At 43.0% G+C, this 17,126-nt stretch overlaps 1 protein-coding gene across 1 annotated transcript in view; it reads right to left on the reverse strand.

The window, feature by feature from the left end:
* Positions 1-17,126, reverse strand: part of LOC138358996 (uncharacterized) — a 53,208-nt gene that overhangs the window by 8,826 nt on the left and 27,256 nt on the right. Inside the window, exons 8-16 of the mRNA XM_069317486.1 lie at positions 10,937-11,062; positions 9,213-9,548; positions 8,789-8,914; positions 7,699-7,824; positions 6,101-6,394; positions 4,801-4,926; positions 3,286-3,411; positions 2,280-2,405; positions 599-892 (exon numbers count right to left, since the gene is read on the reverse strand). Of these exons, the coding sequence (XP_069173587.1) occupies positions 599-892; positions 2,280-2,405; positions 3,286-3,411; positions 4,801-4,926; positions 6,101-6,394; positions 7,699-7,824; positions 8,789-8,914; positions 9,213-9,548; positions 10,937-11,062 (1,680 nt within the window). The remainder of the gene's footprint in view (positions 1-598; positions 893-2,279; positions 2,406-3,285; positions 3,412-4,800; positions 4,927-6,100; positions 6,395-7,698; positions 7,825-8,788; positions 8,915-9,212; positions 9,549-10,936; positions 11,063-17,126) is intronic.

Genomic DNA, 17,126 nt, shown 5'->3' on the forward strand with positions numbered 1-17,126 from the left:
TGCAACACACCTGCAGCAGCCACCTGTGCCATTCTGATGGACTGCAACACACCTGCAACAGCCACATGTGCCTCATTGATGGACTGCAACACACCTGCAACAGCCGCATGTGCCCTACTGATGAATTGCAACAAACCTGCAGCAGCCACCTGTGCCTCACTGATGAACTGCAACACACCTGCAACAGCCACATGTTCTTCTCTGATGAACTGCAACACACCTGCACCAGCCACATTTACCTCACTGATGGACTGCAACACACTTGCAACAGCCACATGTGCCTCACTGATGGACTGCACCACACCTGCAACAGCCACATGTGCCTCACTGATGGACTGCAACACACCTACAACAGCCACATGTGCCTCACTGATGAACTGCAACTCAACTACAACAGCCACGGGTGCCTCACTGATGGACTGCAACACACCTGCAACAGCCACATGTGCTTTACTGATGGATGGCAACACATCTGCAGCAGTCACATGTGCCTCACTGATGAACTGCAACACACCTGCAGCAGCCACCTGTGCCTCACAGATTAACTACAACACACCTGCAACAGCCACATGTGCCTCAGTGATGGACTGCAACACACCTGCAACAAACAATAGTGCCTCACTGATGAACTCCAACACACTTGCTACAGCCACATGTGTCTCACTGATGGACTGCAACACACCTGCAACAGCCACATGTGCCTCACTGATGGACTGCAACACATCTACAACACCCACATGTGCCTCACTGATGAACTGCAACTCACCTACAACAGCCACGTGTGCCTCACTGATGGACTGCAACACACCTGCAACAGCCACATATGCTTTACTGATGGATGACAACACATCTGCAGCAGCCACATGTGCCTCACTGATGGACTGCAACACACCTGCAACAGCCACATGTGCCTCACTGATGGACTGCAACACACCTGCAGCAGCCACATGTGCCTCACTGATGGACTGCAACACATCTGCAGCAGCCACTTTGTTGTAATCCACACGTTAGTAGGAATTATTAGCTAGAGGAGCATTACTACAACACTTAACGAATGATGATTGGAAGTACATGTAAATAGACAGACTATGGATCACATATCTAAGAAAGGTCAAAGGATTAAGACCGAAGCTGTTTAGCCTAATTAATAAATCCTGGAAAGAGGATTTATTCCCGTGTCAGGCTTCTAGGATCAAGGTTACCGCTCTAGGGATAAGGTTAATCGGATTATACCTTCCTCGAGAGGCGTGGTGAAATGTTTGAGGCCATGGTTGGCTGGAGTCAGTCTGATTGTGGGAGTTGAACTGGCAAGTCCTCTGGATCCCCGTTTGCTGCAGCAACGAAGCGTACCAGACAGCTATGCGAGAACCTGATGTGATCTTAGTGACCAAGTTAAGTCTGCAGTATGTGAGTATTGAATGTAAGACTAACCGGGTGTGGAGCGTTGTAGTAATCATTCCGTATTAGGGACTTAGGGGGAAGTTACGAGTGTGGGTGGTGATCGCGGAGGTCAAGTGGTCTATGGGTATTGGAAGTGTATTGACCTAATAGAGTATGTTAATATATTATTATTTGTCAGAGTCTATTCTTTGTAATTAAATGACAAAACACGACGACGTTTAAATACCTTCCATATGTTCATTCATTGTGTTCCAGTACAAACCTAGTGGTACGCCTCAAGGGTCTGGTGTGTGTAGGAGTACACGGTGGTAGTAACGGTTGTTGAGGCAAGGTGTTATGTGTTGTGTAATCGCTGTGTTCAGAATGAACCGGGGTTCAGCGTCACGACAACATGTGCCTCACTGATGAACTGCAACACACCTGCAGCAGCCACCTGTGCCTCACAGATTAACTGCAACACACCTGCAACAGCCACATGTGCCTCAGTGATGGACTGCAACACACCTGCAACAAACACAAGTGCCTCACTGATGAACTGCAACACACCTGCTACAGCCACATGTGCCTCACTGATGGACTGCAACACACCTGCAACAGCCACATGTACCTCACTGATGGACTGCAACACCTGCAGCAGCCACATGTGCCTCACTGATGGACTGCAACACCTGCAACAGCCACATGTACCTCACTGATGGACTGCAACACATCTGCAGCAGCCACATGTGTCGCTCTGATGGACTGCAACACACCTGCAACAGCCACATATGCCTCACTGATGGACTGCAACACACCTGCAACAGCCACATGTGCCTCACTGATGAACTGCAGAACACCTGCAGCAGCCACCTGTGCAACACTGATGGACTGCAACACACCTGCAACAGCCACATGTGCCTCATTGATGGACAGCAACACACCTGCAACAGCCGCATGTGCCCCACTGATGAATTGCAACAAACCTGCAGCAGCCATCTGTGCCTCACTGATGAACTGCAACACACCTGCAACAGCCACATGTGCTTCACTGATGAACTGAATCACACCTGCACCAGCCACATTTACCTCACTGATGGACTGCAACACACTTGCAACAGCCACATGTGCCTCACTGATGGACTGCAACACACCTGCAACAGCCACATGTGCCTCACTGATGGACTGCAACACATCTGCAGCAGCCACATGTGCCTCACTGATGAACTGCAACACACCTGCAGCAGCCACCTGTGCCTCACAGATTAACTGCAACACACCTGCAACAGCCACATGTGCCTCAATGATGGACTGCAACACACCTGCAACAAACACAAGTGCCTCACTGATGAACTGCAACACACCTGCAACAGCCACATGTACCTCACTGATGGACTGCAACACCTGCACCAGCCACATGTGCCTCACTGATGTACTGCATTACACCTGCAACAGCCACATGTACCTCACTGATGGACTGCAACACACCTGCAGCAGCCACCTGTGCCTCTCTGATGGACTGCAACACACCTGCAACAGCCACATGTGCCTCATTGATGGACTGCAACACACCTGCAACAGCCGCATGTGCCCTACTGATGAATTGCAACAAACCTGCAGCAGCCACCTGTGCCTCACTGATGAACTGCAACACACCTGCAACAGCCACATGTTCTTCTCTGATGAACTGCAACACACCTGCACCAGCCACATTTACCTCACTGATGGACTGCAACACACTTGCAACAGCCACATGTGCCTCACTGATGGACTGCACCACACCTGCAACAGCCACATGTGCCTCACTGATGGACTGCAACACACCTGCAACAGCCACATGTGCCTCACTGATGGACTGCAACACATCTACAACACCCACATGTGCCTCACTGATGAACTGCAACTCACCTACAACAGCCACGTGTGCCTCACTGATGGACTGCAACACACCTGCAACAGCCACATATGCTTTACTGATGGATGACAACACATCTGCAGCAGCCACATGTGCCTCACTGATGGACTGCAACACACCTGCAACAGCCACATGTGCCTCACTGATGGACTGCAACACACCTGCAGCAGCCACATGTGCCTCACTGATGGACTGCAACACATCTGCAGCAGCCACTTTGTTGTAATCCACACGTTAGTAGGAATTATTAGCTAGAGGAGCATTACTACAACACTTAACGAATGATGATTGGAAGTACATGTAAATAGACAGACTATGGATCACATATCTAAGAAAGGTCAAAGGATTAAGACCGAAGCTGTTTAGCCTAATTAATAAATCCTGGAAAGAGGTTTTATTCCCGTGTCAGGCTTCTAGGATCAAGGTTACCGCTCTAGGGATAAGGTTAATCGGATTATACCTTCCTCGAGAGGCGTGGTGAAATGTTTGAGGCCATGGTTGGCTGGAGTCAGTCTGATTGTGGGAGTTGAACTGGCAAGTCCTCTGGATGCCCGTTTGCTGCAGCAACGAAGCGTACCAGACAGCTATGCGAGAACCTGATGTGATCTTAGTGACCAAGTTAAGTCTGCAGTATGTGAGTATTGAATGTAAGACTAACCGGGTGTGGAGCGTTGTAGTAATCATTCCGTATTAGGGACTTAGGGGGAAGTTACGAGTGTGGATGGTGATCGCGGAGGTCAAGTGGTCTATGGGTATTGGAAGTGTATTGACCTAATAGAGTATGTTAATATATTATTATTTGTCAGAGTCTATTCTTTGTAATTAAATGACAAAACACGACGACGTTTAAATACCTTCCATATGTTCATTCATTGTGTTCCAGTACAAACCTAGTGGTACGCCTCAAGGGTCTGGTGTGTGTAGGAGTACACGGTGGTAGTAACGGTTGTTGAGGCAAGGTGTTATGTGTTGTGTAATCGCTGTGTTCAGAATGAACCGGGGTTCAGCGTCACGACAACATGTGTCTCACTGATGAACTGCAACACCCCTGCAGCAGCCACCTGTGCCTCACAGATTAACTGCAACACACCTGCAACAGCCACATGTGCCTCAGTGATGGACTGCAACACACCTGCAACAAACACAAGTGCCTCACTGATGAACTGCAACACACCTGCTACAGCCACATGTGCCTCACTGATGGACTGCAACACACCTGCAACAGCCACATGTACCTCACTGATGGACTGCAACACCTGCAGCAGCCACATGTGCCTCACTGATGGACAGCATTACACCTGCAACAGCCACATGTACCTCACTGATGGACTGCAACACATCTGCAGCAGTCACATGTGTCGCTCTGATGGACTGCAACACACCTGCAACAGCCACATATGCCTCACTGATGGACTGCAACACACCTGCAACAGCCACATGTGCCTCACTGATGAACTGCAGAACACCTGCAGCAGCCACCTGTGCAACACTGATGGACTGCAACACACCTGCAACAGCCACATGTGCCTCATTGATGGACAGCAACACACCTGCAACAGCCGCATGTGCCCCACTGATGAATTGCAACAAACCTGCAGCAGCCATCTGTGCCTCACTGATGAACTGCAACACACCTGCAACAGCCACATGTGCTTCACTGATGAACTGAATCACACCTGCACCAGCCACATTTACCTCACTGATGGACTGCAACACACTTGCAACAGCCACATGTGCCTCACTGATGGACTGCAACACACCTGCAACAGCCACATGTGCCTCACTGATGGACTGCAACACATCTGCAGCAGCCACATGTGCCTCACTGATGAACTGCAACACACCTGCAGCAGCCACCTGTGCCTCACAGATTAACTGCAACACACCTGCAACAGCCACATGTGCCTCAATGATGGACTGCAACACACCTGCAACAAACACAAGTGCCTCACTGATGAACTGCAACACACCTGCAACAGCCACATGTACCTCACTGATGGACTGCAACACCTGCACCAGCCACATGTGCCTCACTGATGTACTGCATTACACCTGCAACAGCCACATGTACCTCACTGATGGACTGCAACACATCTGCAGCAGCCACATGTGTCTCTCTGATGGACTGCAACACACCTGCAACAGCCACATATGCCTCACTGATGGACTGCAACACACCTGCAACAGCCACATGTGCCTCACTGATGAACTGCAACACACCTGCAGCAGCCACCTGTGCCTCTCTGATGGACTGCAACACACCTGCAACAGCCACATGTGCCTCATTGATGGACTGCAACACACCTGCAACAGCCGCATGTGCCCTACTGATGAATTGCAACAAACCTGCAGCAGCCACCTGTGCCTCACTGATGAACTGCAACACACCTGCAACAGCCACATGTTCTTCTCTGATGAACTGCAACACACCTGCACCAGCCACATTTACCTCACTGATGGACTGCAACACACTTGCAACAGCCACATGTGCCTCACTGATGGACTGCACCACACCTGCAACAGCCACATGTGCCTCACTGATGGACTGCAACACACCTACAACAGCCACATGTGCCTCACTGATGAACTGCAACTCAACTACAACAGACACGGGTGCCTCACTGATGGACTGCAACACACCTGCAACAGCCACATGTGCTTTACTGATGGATGGCAACACATCTGCAGCAGTCACATGTGCCTCACTGATGAACTGCAACACACCTGCAGCAGCCACCTGTGCCTCACAGATTAACTGCAACACACCTGCAACAGCCACATGTGCCTCAGTGATGGACTGCAACACACCTGCAACAAACAATAGTGCCTCACTGATGAACTCCAATACACTTGCTACAGCCACATATGTCTCACTGATGGACTGCAACACACCTGCAACAGCCACATGTGCCTCACTGATGGACTGCAACACATCTACAACACCCACATGTGCCTCACTGATGAACTGCAACTCACCTACAACAGCCACGTGTGCCTCACTGATGGACTGCAACACACCTGCAACAGCCACATATGCTTTACTAATGGATGGCAACACATCTGCAGCAGCCACATGTGCCTCACTGATGGACTGCAACACACCTGCAACAGCCACATGTGCCTCACTGATGGACTGCAACACACCTGCAGCAGCCACATGTGCCTCACTGATGGACTGCAACACATCTGCAGCAGCCACTTTGTTGTAATCCACACGTTAGTAGGAATTATTAGCTAGAGGAGCATTACTACAACACTTAACGAATGATGATTGGAAGTACATGTAAATAGACAGACTATGGATCACATATCTAAGAAAGGTCAATGGATTAAGACCGAAGCTGTTTAGCCAAATTAATAATTCCTGGAAAGAGGAATTATTCTTCGTCAGGCTTCTAGGATCAAGGTTACCGCTCTAGGGATAAGGTTAATCGGATTATACCTTCCTCGAGAGGCGTGGTGAAATGTTTGAGGCCATGGTTGGCTGGAGTCAGTCTGATTGTGGGAGTTGAACTGGCAAGTCCTCTGGATCCCCGTTTGCTGCAGCAACGAAGCGTACCAGACAGCTATGCGAGAACCTGATGTGATCTTAGTGACCAAGTTAAGTCTGCAGTATGTGAGTATTGAATGTAAGACTAACCGGGTGTGGAGCGTTGTAGTAATCATTCCGTATTAGGGACTTAGGGGGAAGTTACGAGTGTGGGTGGTGATCGCGGAGGTCAAGTGGTCTATGGGTATTGGAAGTGTATTGACCTAATAGAGTATGTTAATATATTATTATTTGTCAGAGTCTATTCTTTGTAATTAAATGACAAAACACGACGACGTTTAAATACCTTCCATATGTTCATTCATTGTGTTCCAGTACAAACCTAGTGGTACGTCTCAAGGGTCTGGTGTGTGTAGGAGTACACGGTGGTAGTAACGGTTGTTGAGGCAAGGTGTTATGTGTTGTGTAATCGCTGTGTTCAGAATGAACCGGGGTTCAGCGTCACGACAACATGTGCCTCACTGATGAACTGCAACACACCTGCAGCAGCCACCTGTGCCTCACAGATTAACTGCAACACACCTGCTACAGCCACATGTGCCTCACTGATGGACTGCAACACACCTGCAACAGCCACATGTACCTCACTGATGGACTGCAACACCTGCAGCAGCCACATGTGCCTCAGTGATGGACTGCATTACACCTGCAACAGCCACATGTACCTCACTGATGGACTGCAACACATCTGCAGCAGCCACATATGTCGCTCTGATGGACTGCAACACACCTGCAACAGCCACATATGCCTCACTGATGGACTGCAACACACCTGCAACAGCCACATGTGCCTCACTGATGAACTGCAGAACACCAGCAGCAGCCACCTGTGCAACACTGATGGACTGCAACACACCTGCAACAGCCACATGTGCCTCATTGATGGACTGCAACACACCTGCAACAGCCGAATGTGCCCCACTGATGAATTGCAACAAACCTGCAGCAGCCATCTGTGCCTCACTGATGAACTGCAACACACCTGCAACAGCCACATGTGCTTCACTGATGAACTGAATCACACCTGCACCAGCCACATTTACCTCACTGATGGACTGCAACACACTTGCAACAGCCACATGTGCCTCACTGATGGACTGCAACACACCTGCAACAGCCACATGTGCCTCGCTGATGGACTGCAACACATCTGCAGCAGCCACATGTGCCACACTGATGAACTGCAACACACCTGCAGCAGCCACCTGTGCCTCACAGATTAACTGCAACACACCTGCAACAGCCACATGTGCCTCAATGATGGACTGCAACACACCTGCAACAAACACAAGTGCCTCACTGATGAACTGCAACACACCTGCTACAGCCACATGTGCCTCACTGATGGACTGCAACACACCTGCAACAGCCACATGTACCTCACTGATGGACTGCAACACCTGCACCAGCCACATGTGCCTCACTGATGTACTGCATTACACCTGCAACAGCCACATGTACCTCACTGATGGACTTCAACACATCTGCAGCAGCCACATGTGTCTCTCTGATGGACTGCAACACACCTGCAACAGCCACATGTGCCTCACTGATGGACTGCAACACACCTGCAACAGCCACATGTGCCTCACTGATGAACTGCAACACACCTGCAGCAGCCACCTGTGCCTCTCTGATGGACTGCAACACACCTGCAACAGCCACATGTGCCTCATTGATGGACTGCAACACACCTGCAACAGCCGCATGTGCCCTACTGATGAATTGCAACAAACCTGCAGCAGCCACCTGTGCCTCACTGATGAACTGCAACACACCTGCAACAGCCACATGTTCTTCTCTGATGAACTGCAACACACCTGCACCAGCCACATTTACCTCACTGATGGACTGCAACACACTTGCAACAGCCACATGTGCCTCACTGATGGACTGCACCACACCTGCAACAGCCACATGTGCCTCACTGATGGACTGCAACATACCTACAACAGCCACATGTGCCTCACTGATGAACTGCAACTCAACTACAACAGCCACGGGTGCCTCACTGATGGACTGCAACACACCTGCAACAGCCACATGTGCTTTACTGATGGATGGCAACACATCTGCAGCAGTCACATGTGCCTCACTGCAACACACTTGCAACAGCCACATGTGCCTCACTGATGGACTGCACCACACCTGCAACAGCCACATGTGCCTCACTGATGGACTGCAACACACCTACAAACTCAACTACAACAGCCACGGGTGCCTCACTGATGGACTGCAACACACCTGCAACAGCCACATGTGCTTTACTGATGGATGGCAACACATCTGCAGCAGTCACATGTGCCTCACTGATGAACTGCAACACACCTGCAGCAGCCACCTGTGCCTCACAGATTAACTGCAACACACCTGCAACAGCCACATGTGCCTCAGTGATGGACTGCAACACACCTGCAACAAACAATAGTGCCTCAGTGATGAACTCCAACACACTTGCTACAGCCACATATGTCTCACTGATGGACTGCAACACACCTGCAACAGCCACATGTGCCTCACTGATGGACTGCAACACATCTACAACACCCACATGTGCCTCACTGATGAACTGCAACTCACCTACAACAGCCACGTGTGCCTCACTGATGGACTGCAACACACCTGCAACAGCCACATATGCTTTACTAATGGATGGCAACACATCTGCAGCAGCCACATGTGCCTCACTGATGGACTGCAACACACCTGCAACAGCCACATGTGCCTCACTGATGGACTGCAACACACCTGCAGCAGCCACATGTGCCTCACTGATGGACTGCAACACATCTGCAGCAGCCACTTTGTTGTAATCCACACGTTAGTAGGAATTATTAGCTAGAGGAGCATTACTACAACACTTAACGAATGATGATTGGAAGTACATGTAAATAGACAGACTATGGATCACATATCTAAGAAAGGTCAATGGATTAAGACCGAAGCTGTTTAGCCAAATTAATAATTCCTGGAAAGAGGAATTATTCTTCGTCAGGCTTCTAGGATCAAGGTTACCGCTCTAGGGATAAGGTTAATCGGATTATACCTTCCTCGAGAGGCGTGGTGAAATGTTTGAGGCCATGGTTGGCTGGAGTCAGTCTGATTGTGGGAGTTGAACTGGCAAGTCCTCTGGATCCCCGTTTGCTGCAGCAACGAAGCGTACCAGACAGCTATGCGAGAACCTGATGTGATCTTAGTGACCAAGTTAAGTCTGCAGTATGTGAGTATTGAATGTAAGACTAACCGGGTGTGGAGCGTTGTAGTAATCATTCCGTATTAGGGACTTAGGGGGAAGTTACGAGTGTGGGTGGTGATCGCGGAGGTCAAGTGGTCTATGGGTATTGGAAGTGTATTGACCTAATAGAGTATGTTAATATATTATTATTTGTCAGAGTCTATTCTTTGTAATTAAATGACAAAACACGACGACGTTTAAATACCTTCCATATGTTCATTCATTTTGTTCCAGTACAAACCTAGTGGTACGTCTCAAGGGTCTGGTGTGTGTAGGAGTACACGGTGGTAGTAACGGTTGTTGAGGCAAGGTGTTATGTGTTGTGTAATCGCTGTGTTCGGAATGAACCGGGGTTCAGCGTCACGACAACATGTGCCTCACTGATGAACTGCAACACACCTGCAGCAGCCACCTGTGCCTCACAGATTAACTGCAACACACCTGCAACAGCCACATGTGCCTCAGTGATGGACTGCAACACACCTGCAACAAACACAAGTGCCTCACTGATGAACTGCAACACACCTGCTACAGCCACATGTGCCTCACTGATGGACTGCAACACACCTGCAACAGCCACATGTACCTCACTGATGGACTGCAACACCTGCAGCAGCCACATGTGCCTCAGTGATGGACTGCATTACACCTGCAACAGCCACATGTACCTCACTGATGGACTGCAACACATCTGCAGCAGCCACATGTGTCGCTCTGATGGACTGCAACACACCTGCAACAGCCACATATGCCTCACTGATGGACTGCAACACACCTGCAACAGCCACATGTGCCTCACTGATGAACTGCAGAACACCTGCAGCAGCCACCTGTGCAACACTGATGGACTGCAACACACCTGCAAAAGCCACATGTGCCTCATTGATGGACTGCAACACACCTGCAACAGCCGCATGTGCCCCACTGATGAATTGCAACAAACCTGCAGCAGCCATCTGTGCCTCACTGATGAACTGCAACACACCTGCAACAGCCACATGTGCTTCACTGATGAACTGAATCACACCTGCACCAGCCACATTTACCTCACTGATGGACTGCAACACACTTGCAACAGCCACATGTGCCTCACTGATGGACTGCAACACACCTGCAACAGCCACATGTGCCTCACTGATGGACTGCAACACATCTGCAGCAGCCACATGTGCCTCACTGATGAACTGCAACACACCTGCAGCAGCCACCTGTGCCTCACAGATTAACTGCAACACACCTGCAACAGCCACATGTGCCTCAATGATGGACTGCAACACACCTGCAACAAACAAGTGCCTCACTGATGAACAGCAACACACCTGCTACGGCCACATGTGCCTCACTGATGGACTGCAACACACCTGCAACAGCCACATGTACCTCACTGATGGACTGCAACACCTGCACCAGCCACATGTGCCTCACTGATGTACTGCATTACACCTGCAACAGCCACATGTACCTCACTGATGGACTGCAACACATCTGCAGCAGCCACATGTGTCTCTCTGATGGACTGCAACACACCTGCAACAGCCACATATGCCTCACTGATGGACTGCAACACACCTGCAACAGCCACATGTGCCTCACTGATGAACTGCAACACACCTGCAGCAGCCACCTGTGCCTCTCTGATGGACTGCAACACACCTGCAACAGCCACATGTGCCTCATTGATGGACTGCAACACACCTGCAACAGCCGCATGTGCCCTACTGATGAATTGCAACAAACCTGCAGCAGCCACCTGTGCCTCACTGATGAACTGCAACACACCTGCAACAGCCACATGTTCTTCTCTGATGAACTGCAACACACCTGCACCAGCCACATTTACCTCACTGATGGACTGCAACACACTTGCAACAGCCACATGTGCCTCACTGATGGACTGCACCACACCTGCAACAGCCACATGTGCCTCACTGACGGACTGCAACACACCTACAACAGCCACATCCCAGCAAACAATTTTAGGTTGCCACAACATATCTGGAAAGTATTTGAAAGGATTGGAAACGTTTGTTTTATCGTATCAGATACGATATTGTGTGTGGACTTAAATAGGTTTCCAAAACTTATAACCAAGACATATGTATCTAACACTAATTTGAGATGTTGTGGCAACTTTACACTCCTAACATGAGTCATTCATAATCCATTCATACACCAATATGAATCTCTTGTGAAAGGTTTGAGCCTTATCTGAACCCTTTTCACATCTTTGTGTTTAAGTTAAATTTCTTGAAATTAAATTATATTATTTTATATTATATTATATTATTTTTATTCTATTTTATTTTATAATGTATTATTATTTTTCTTATATTTTTTATATTATATTATTGTTTTCAATTTAAATATTAAAACCAATTTAAGGGTAAAAAAATCAAATAATTTATATTTCTTTTATTATTTACTAACAAATCAGCAAAAATACAAAAACATATGACCTATATAATTATATATATAATATATATATAAATAATATATATATATATATAAATAATTTATATAATATATATATATATATATATATATATATATATATATATATATATATATATATATATAAGAATGTAGTGTAATAGTATATATATATTATATATATTACTTATTATATATATATATATATATATATATATATATATATATATATATATATATATATATATATATATATATATATGTCGTACCTAGTAGCCAGAACGCACTTTTCAGCCTACTATGCAAGGCCCGATTTGCCTAATAAGCCAAGTTTTTATGAATTAATTGCTTTTTGACAACCTAACCTACCTAACCTAACCTAACCTAACATTTTCGGCTACCTAACCAAACCTAACCTATAAAGATAGGTTAGGTTAGGTTAGGTAGGGTTGGTTAGGTTCGGTCATATATCTGCATTAATTTTAACTCCAATAAAAAACATTGACCTCATACATAATGAAATGGGTACCTTTATCATTTCATAAGAAAAAAATTAGAGAAAATATATTAATTCAGGAAAACTTGGCTTATTAGGCAAATCGGGCCTTGCATAGTAGGCCGAGAAGTGCGTTCTGGCTACTAGGTACGACATATATATATATATATATATATATATATATATATATATATGTCGTACCTAGTAGCCAGAACTCACTTCTCGGCCTACTATTCAAGGCCCGATTTGCCTAATAAGCCAAGTTTTCCTGAATTAATATATTTACTATAATTTTTTTCTTATGAAATGATAAAGCAACCCTTTTCTCTATGAATGAGGTCAATTTTTTTTTATTGGAGTTAAAATTAACGTAGATATATGACTGAACCTAACCAACCCTACCTAACCTAACCTAACCTATATTTATAGGTAAGGTTAGGTTAGGTAGCCAAAAAAAGCTAGGTTAGGTTAGGTTAGGTAGGTTAGGTAGACGAAAAAACATTAATTCATGAAAACTTGGCTTATTAGGCAAATCGGGCCTTGAATAGTAGGCTGAGAAGTGCGTTCTGGCTATTAGGTACGACATATATATATATATATATATATATATATATATATATATATATGTATATATATATATGTCGTACCTAGTAGCCAGAACGCACTTCTCAGCCTACTATGCAAGGCCCGATTTGCCTATTAAGCCAAGTTTTCATGAATTAATTGTTTTTCGACTACCTAACCTACCTAACCTAACCTAACCTAACTTTTTCGGCTACCTAACCTAAACTAACCTATAAAGATAGGTTAGGTTAGGTAGGGTTGGTTAGGTTCGGTCATATATCTACATTAATTTTAACTCCAAGAAAAAAAAATTGACCTCATACATAATGAAATAGGTAGCTTTATCATTTCATAAGAAAAAAATTGGAGAAAATATATTAATTCAGGAAAACTTGGCTTATTAGACAAATCGGGCCTTGCATAGTAGGCTGAGAAGTGCGTTCTGGCTACTAGGTACGACATATATATATATATAAAAATATATAAATAATATATTTATATATAAATAATATATTTATATATAAATAATATATTTATATATAAATAATATATTTATATATAAATAATATATTTATATATAAATAATATATTTATATATAAATAATATATTTATATATAAATAACATATTTATATATAAATAACATATTTATATATAAATAACATATTTATATATAAATAACATATTTATATATAAATAATATATTTATATATAAATCATATATTTATATATAAAATATATATATATATATATAAATAATATATATTTATAAATAATATATATATATAAATAATATATATATATAAATAATATATATATAATATATATATATATATATATAAATAAAATATATATATAAATAATATATATAAATAATATATATATATATATATATATATATATATATATATATAAATAATATATATATATATAAATAATATATATATATATAAAAAATATATATATATAAATAATATATATATATGATAACCATCTTTGTAACCTATATGTAACTCCCTCTTTGTAACAAAGTTCAAATAAAGCAAATATATATGTGTACATACAAAAGAATGGGGGTGGTAGAAGATAATATTAGTGTTTAGTGAGTGACCACAAGGTCTCCTCTGGATACTTTTTATTTTCTTCTCCGAGGCTATGGGTCCCCACATTGGCACCAGAGGTCTTCCTCACAAACTTTTTATATAATATATATATATATATAAATAATATATATATAAAGGTAAAACTAGCTAGTTATACATAGATATAAGATAACTAACCAACCCTACCAAACCTAACCTAACCTATATATATATATATATATATATATATATATATATATATATATATATATATATATATATATATATATATATATATATATATATATATATATATATGTCGTACCTAGTAGCCAGAACGCACTTCTCAGCCTACTATGCAAGGCCCGATTTGCCTAATAAGCCAAGTTTTTATGAATTAATTGTTTTTCGACTACCTAACCTACCTAACCTAACCTAACCTAACTTTTTCGGCTACCTAACCTAACCTAACCTATAAAGATAGGTTAGGTTAGGTTAGGTAGGGTTGGTTAGGTTCGGTCATATATCTACGTTAATTTTAACTCCAATAAAAAAAAATTACCTCATACGTAATGAAATGGCTAGCTTTATCATTTCATAAGAAAAAAATTAGAGAAAATATATTAATTCAGGAAAATTTGGCTTATTAGGCAAATCAGGCCTTGCATAGTAGGCTGAGAAGTGCGTTCTGGCTACTAGGTACGACATATATATATATATATATATATATTTATATATATATATATATATATATATTTATATATATATATATATATATATATATATATATATATATATATATTATAATATATATACACACATATATATATATATATATATATATATATATATATATATATATATAGGTTATATATAGGAATCTATATGTGTCTATATATAGACACATATAGATTCTTCTATATAGACATTAGAGAAGATTCAGCGGTACGCCATGCACCAGGCTCGCCACCATTTTTAGTAATCGTCATATCCAAGTCTGCTGTGTGATGCACATGTCTTCTTGCTTCACCACCCTGTAATGAAATATTGTTTGTTACTAATTGTTTTCAATAATACATTATTTTATTATATAATATTTAATTTATTAATTAAAAACCCTTTCCATATTATAGAAAAAAACTAAAACAAGAATCTATATAAAACTATAGAATAGAATAGAATAGAATAATAGAATAGAATCTATATAGAATCTATATATCATATATATATTTATATAAATAAATATATATATATAAATATATATATATATATATATATATATATATATATATATATATATATTTATATATATATATTATTATATCCTGCATTATTCCAGCCCATTATTAGAGATAGTAGCCACCTCTTATTTTGGTTTTCTTTCATTATTAGTGCTCAGAAAATTAAATATATCTACATATTTAGTCAAAATCAGTTACATTATTTTATCTTATTCATAGCATAAATGTTCTCAAAGATTACTAAAAAGAAATTGAATTAGACTACAGCAAATTGGCAAACTTTACCTTGTATCTGTTTCCACCGAGTTTGTTTGGGGCGTTCTTCAACATATCAGCAATACTTGTCTCAACATCTCTTTCAGTTGCATTAGTGTGGGTGTTGATACAGGCTTCTGGAAATTTATAAGAATTAATTAATATATATAATTATAATTCACTTTGCCATTCCCCATTCCACAGTCCTCTCGTCCTTCCCACTTCCCCGTCCCCACATCATCCCCACTATTCCCACTTCCCTATCCCATCGTCCTCCTTACCATTTTCCCCTCCCCTGTCCCTTCTTCCTCCCCCACCATCTCCCATTCACCTGTCCCTTTGTCCTCCCCAGCATTCCCCTGACCCCACCATCACCAACTCCCCAGTCCCCTCGTCCTCCCCACCATTACCCTCTCCTCTGTCCCCTCGTCTTCCCCACCATCCCCCCCTCTCGTCCTCCCCACCATTCCAAACTACCTCATCCGATGCATTCTATAATGGTCTGATGCTTCCATCAGAAAATTGGGAACATCAAATGATCTGATATTCCCATCACTGAAAAATAAGAACAGCTAAAAAAATGAAATGAAAAAAAAAATAAACTATTCTCATGAAATGAACAATATGGTAAATAACACAGCTCAATTTCAATGCAATGTCACACAAAATTATTAAATCGAAATGAAAATAAATTGAAATCTATGAAAATTCAAATTATCAATGCAATCGGAAATATTGAAATAATATCGCAACATAATATAGTGTGGGTTGCTCTTACATGCAACAGACGGTGCTGTTTTTCAAAAAAGGCATGGTTTTACCTGTCACAAGTGTGGCATCTATACTTATACTCACGAAATGAACGGTATGGTAAACAACATAGCTCAATTGCAATGTCACAATAACATTTAATAACAATAACATTTAAATATACTTTAAGATATAATCTAGAAGAAAATAAGAACATTGAAACGGTTCATGA

Source organism: Procambarus clarkii, chromosome 88 (assembly GCF_040958095.1).
Source record: "Procambarus clarkii isolate CNS0578487 chromosome 88, FALCON_Pclarkii_2.0, whole genome shotgun sequence".
NCBI classification, from domain to species: Eukaryota; Metazoa; Arthropoda; class Malacostraca; order Decapoda; family Cambaridae; genus Procambarus; species Procambarus clarkii.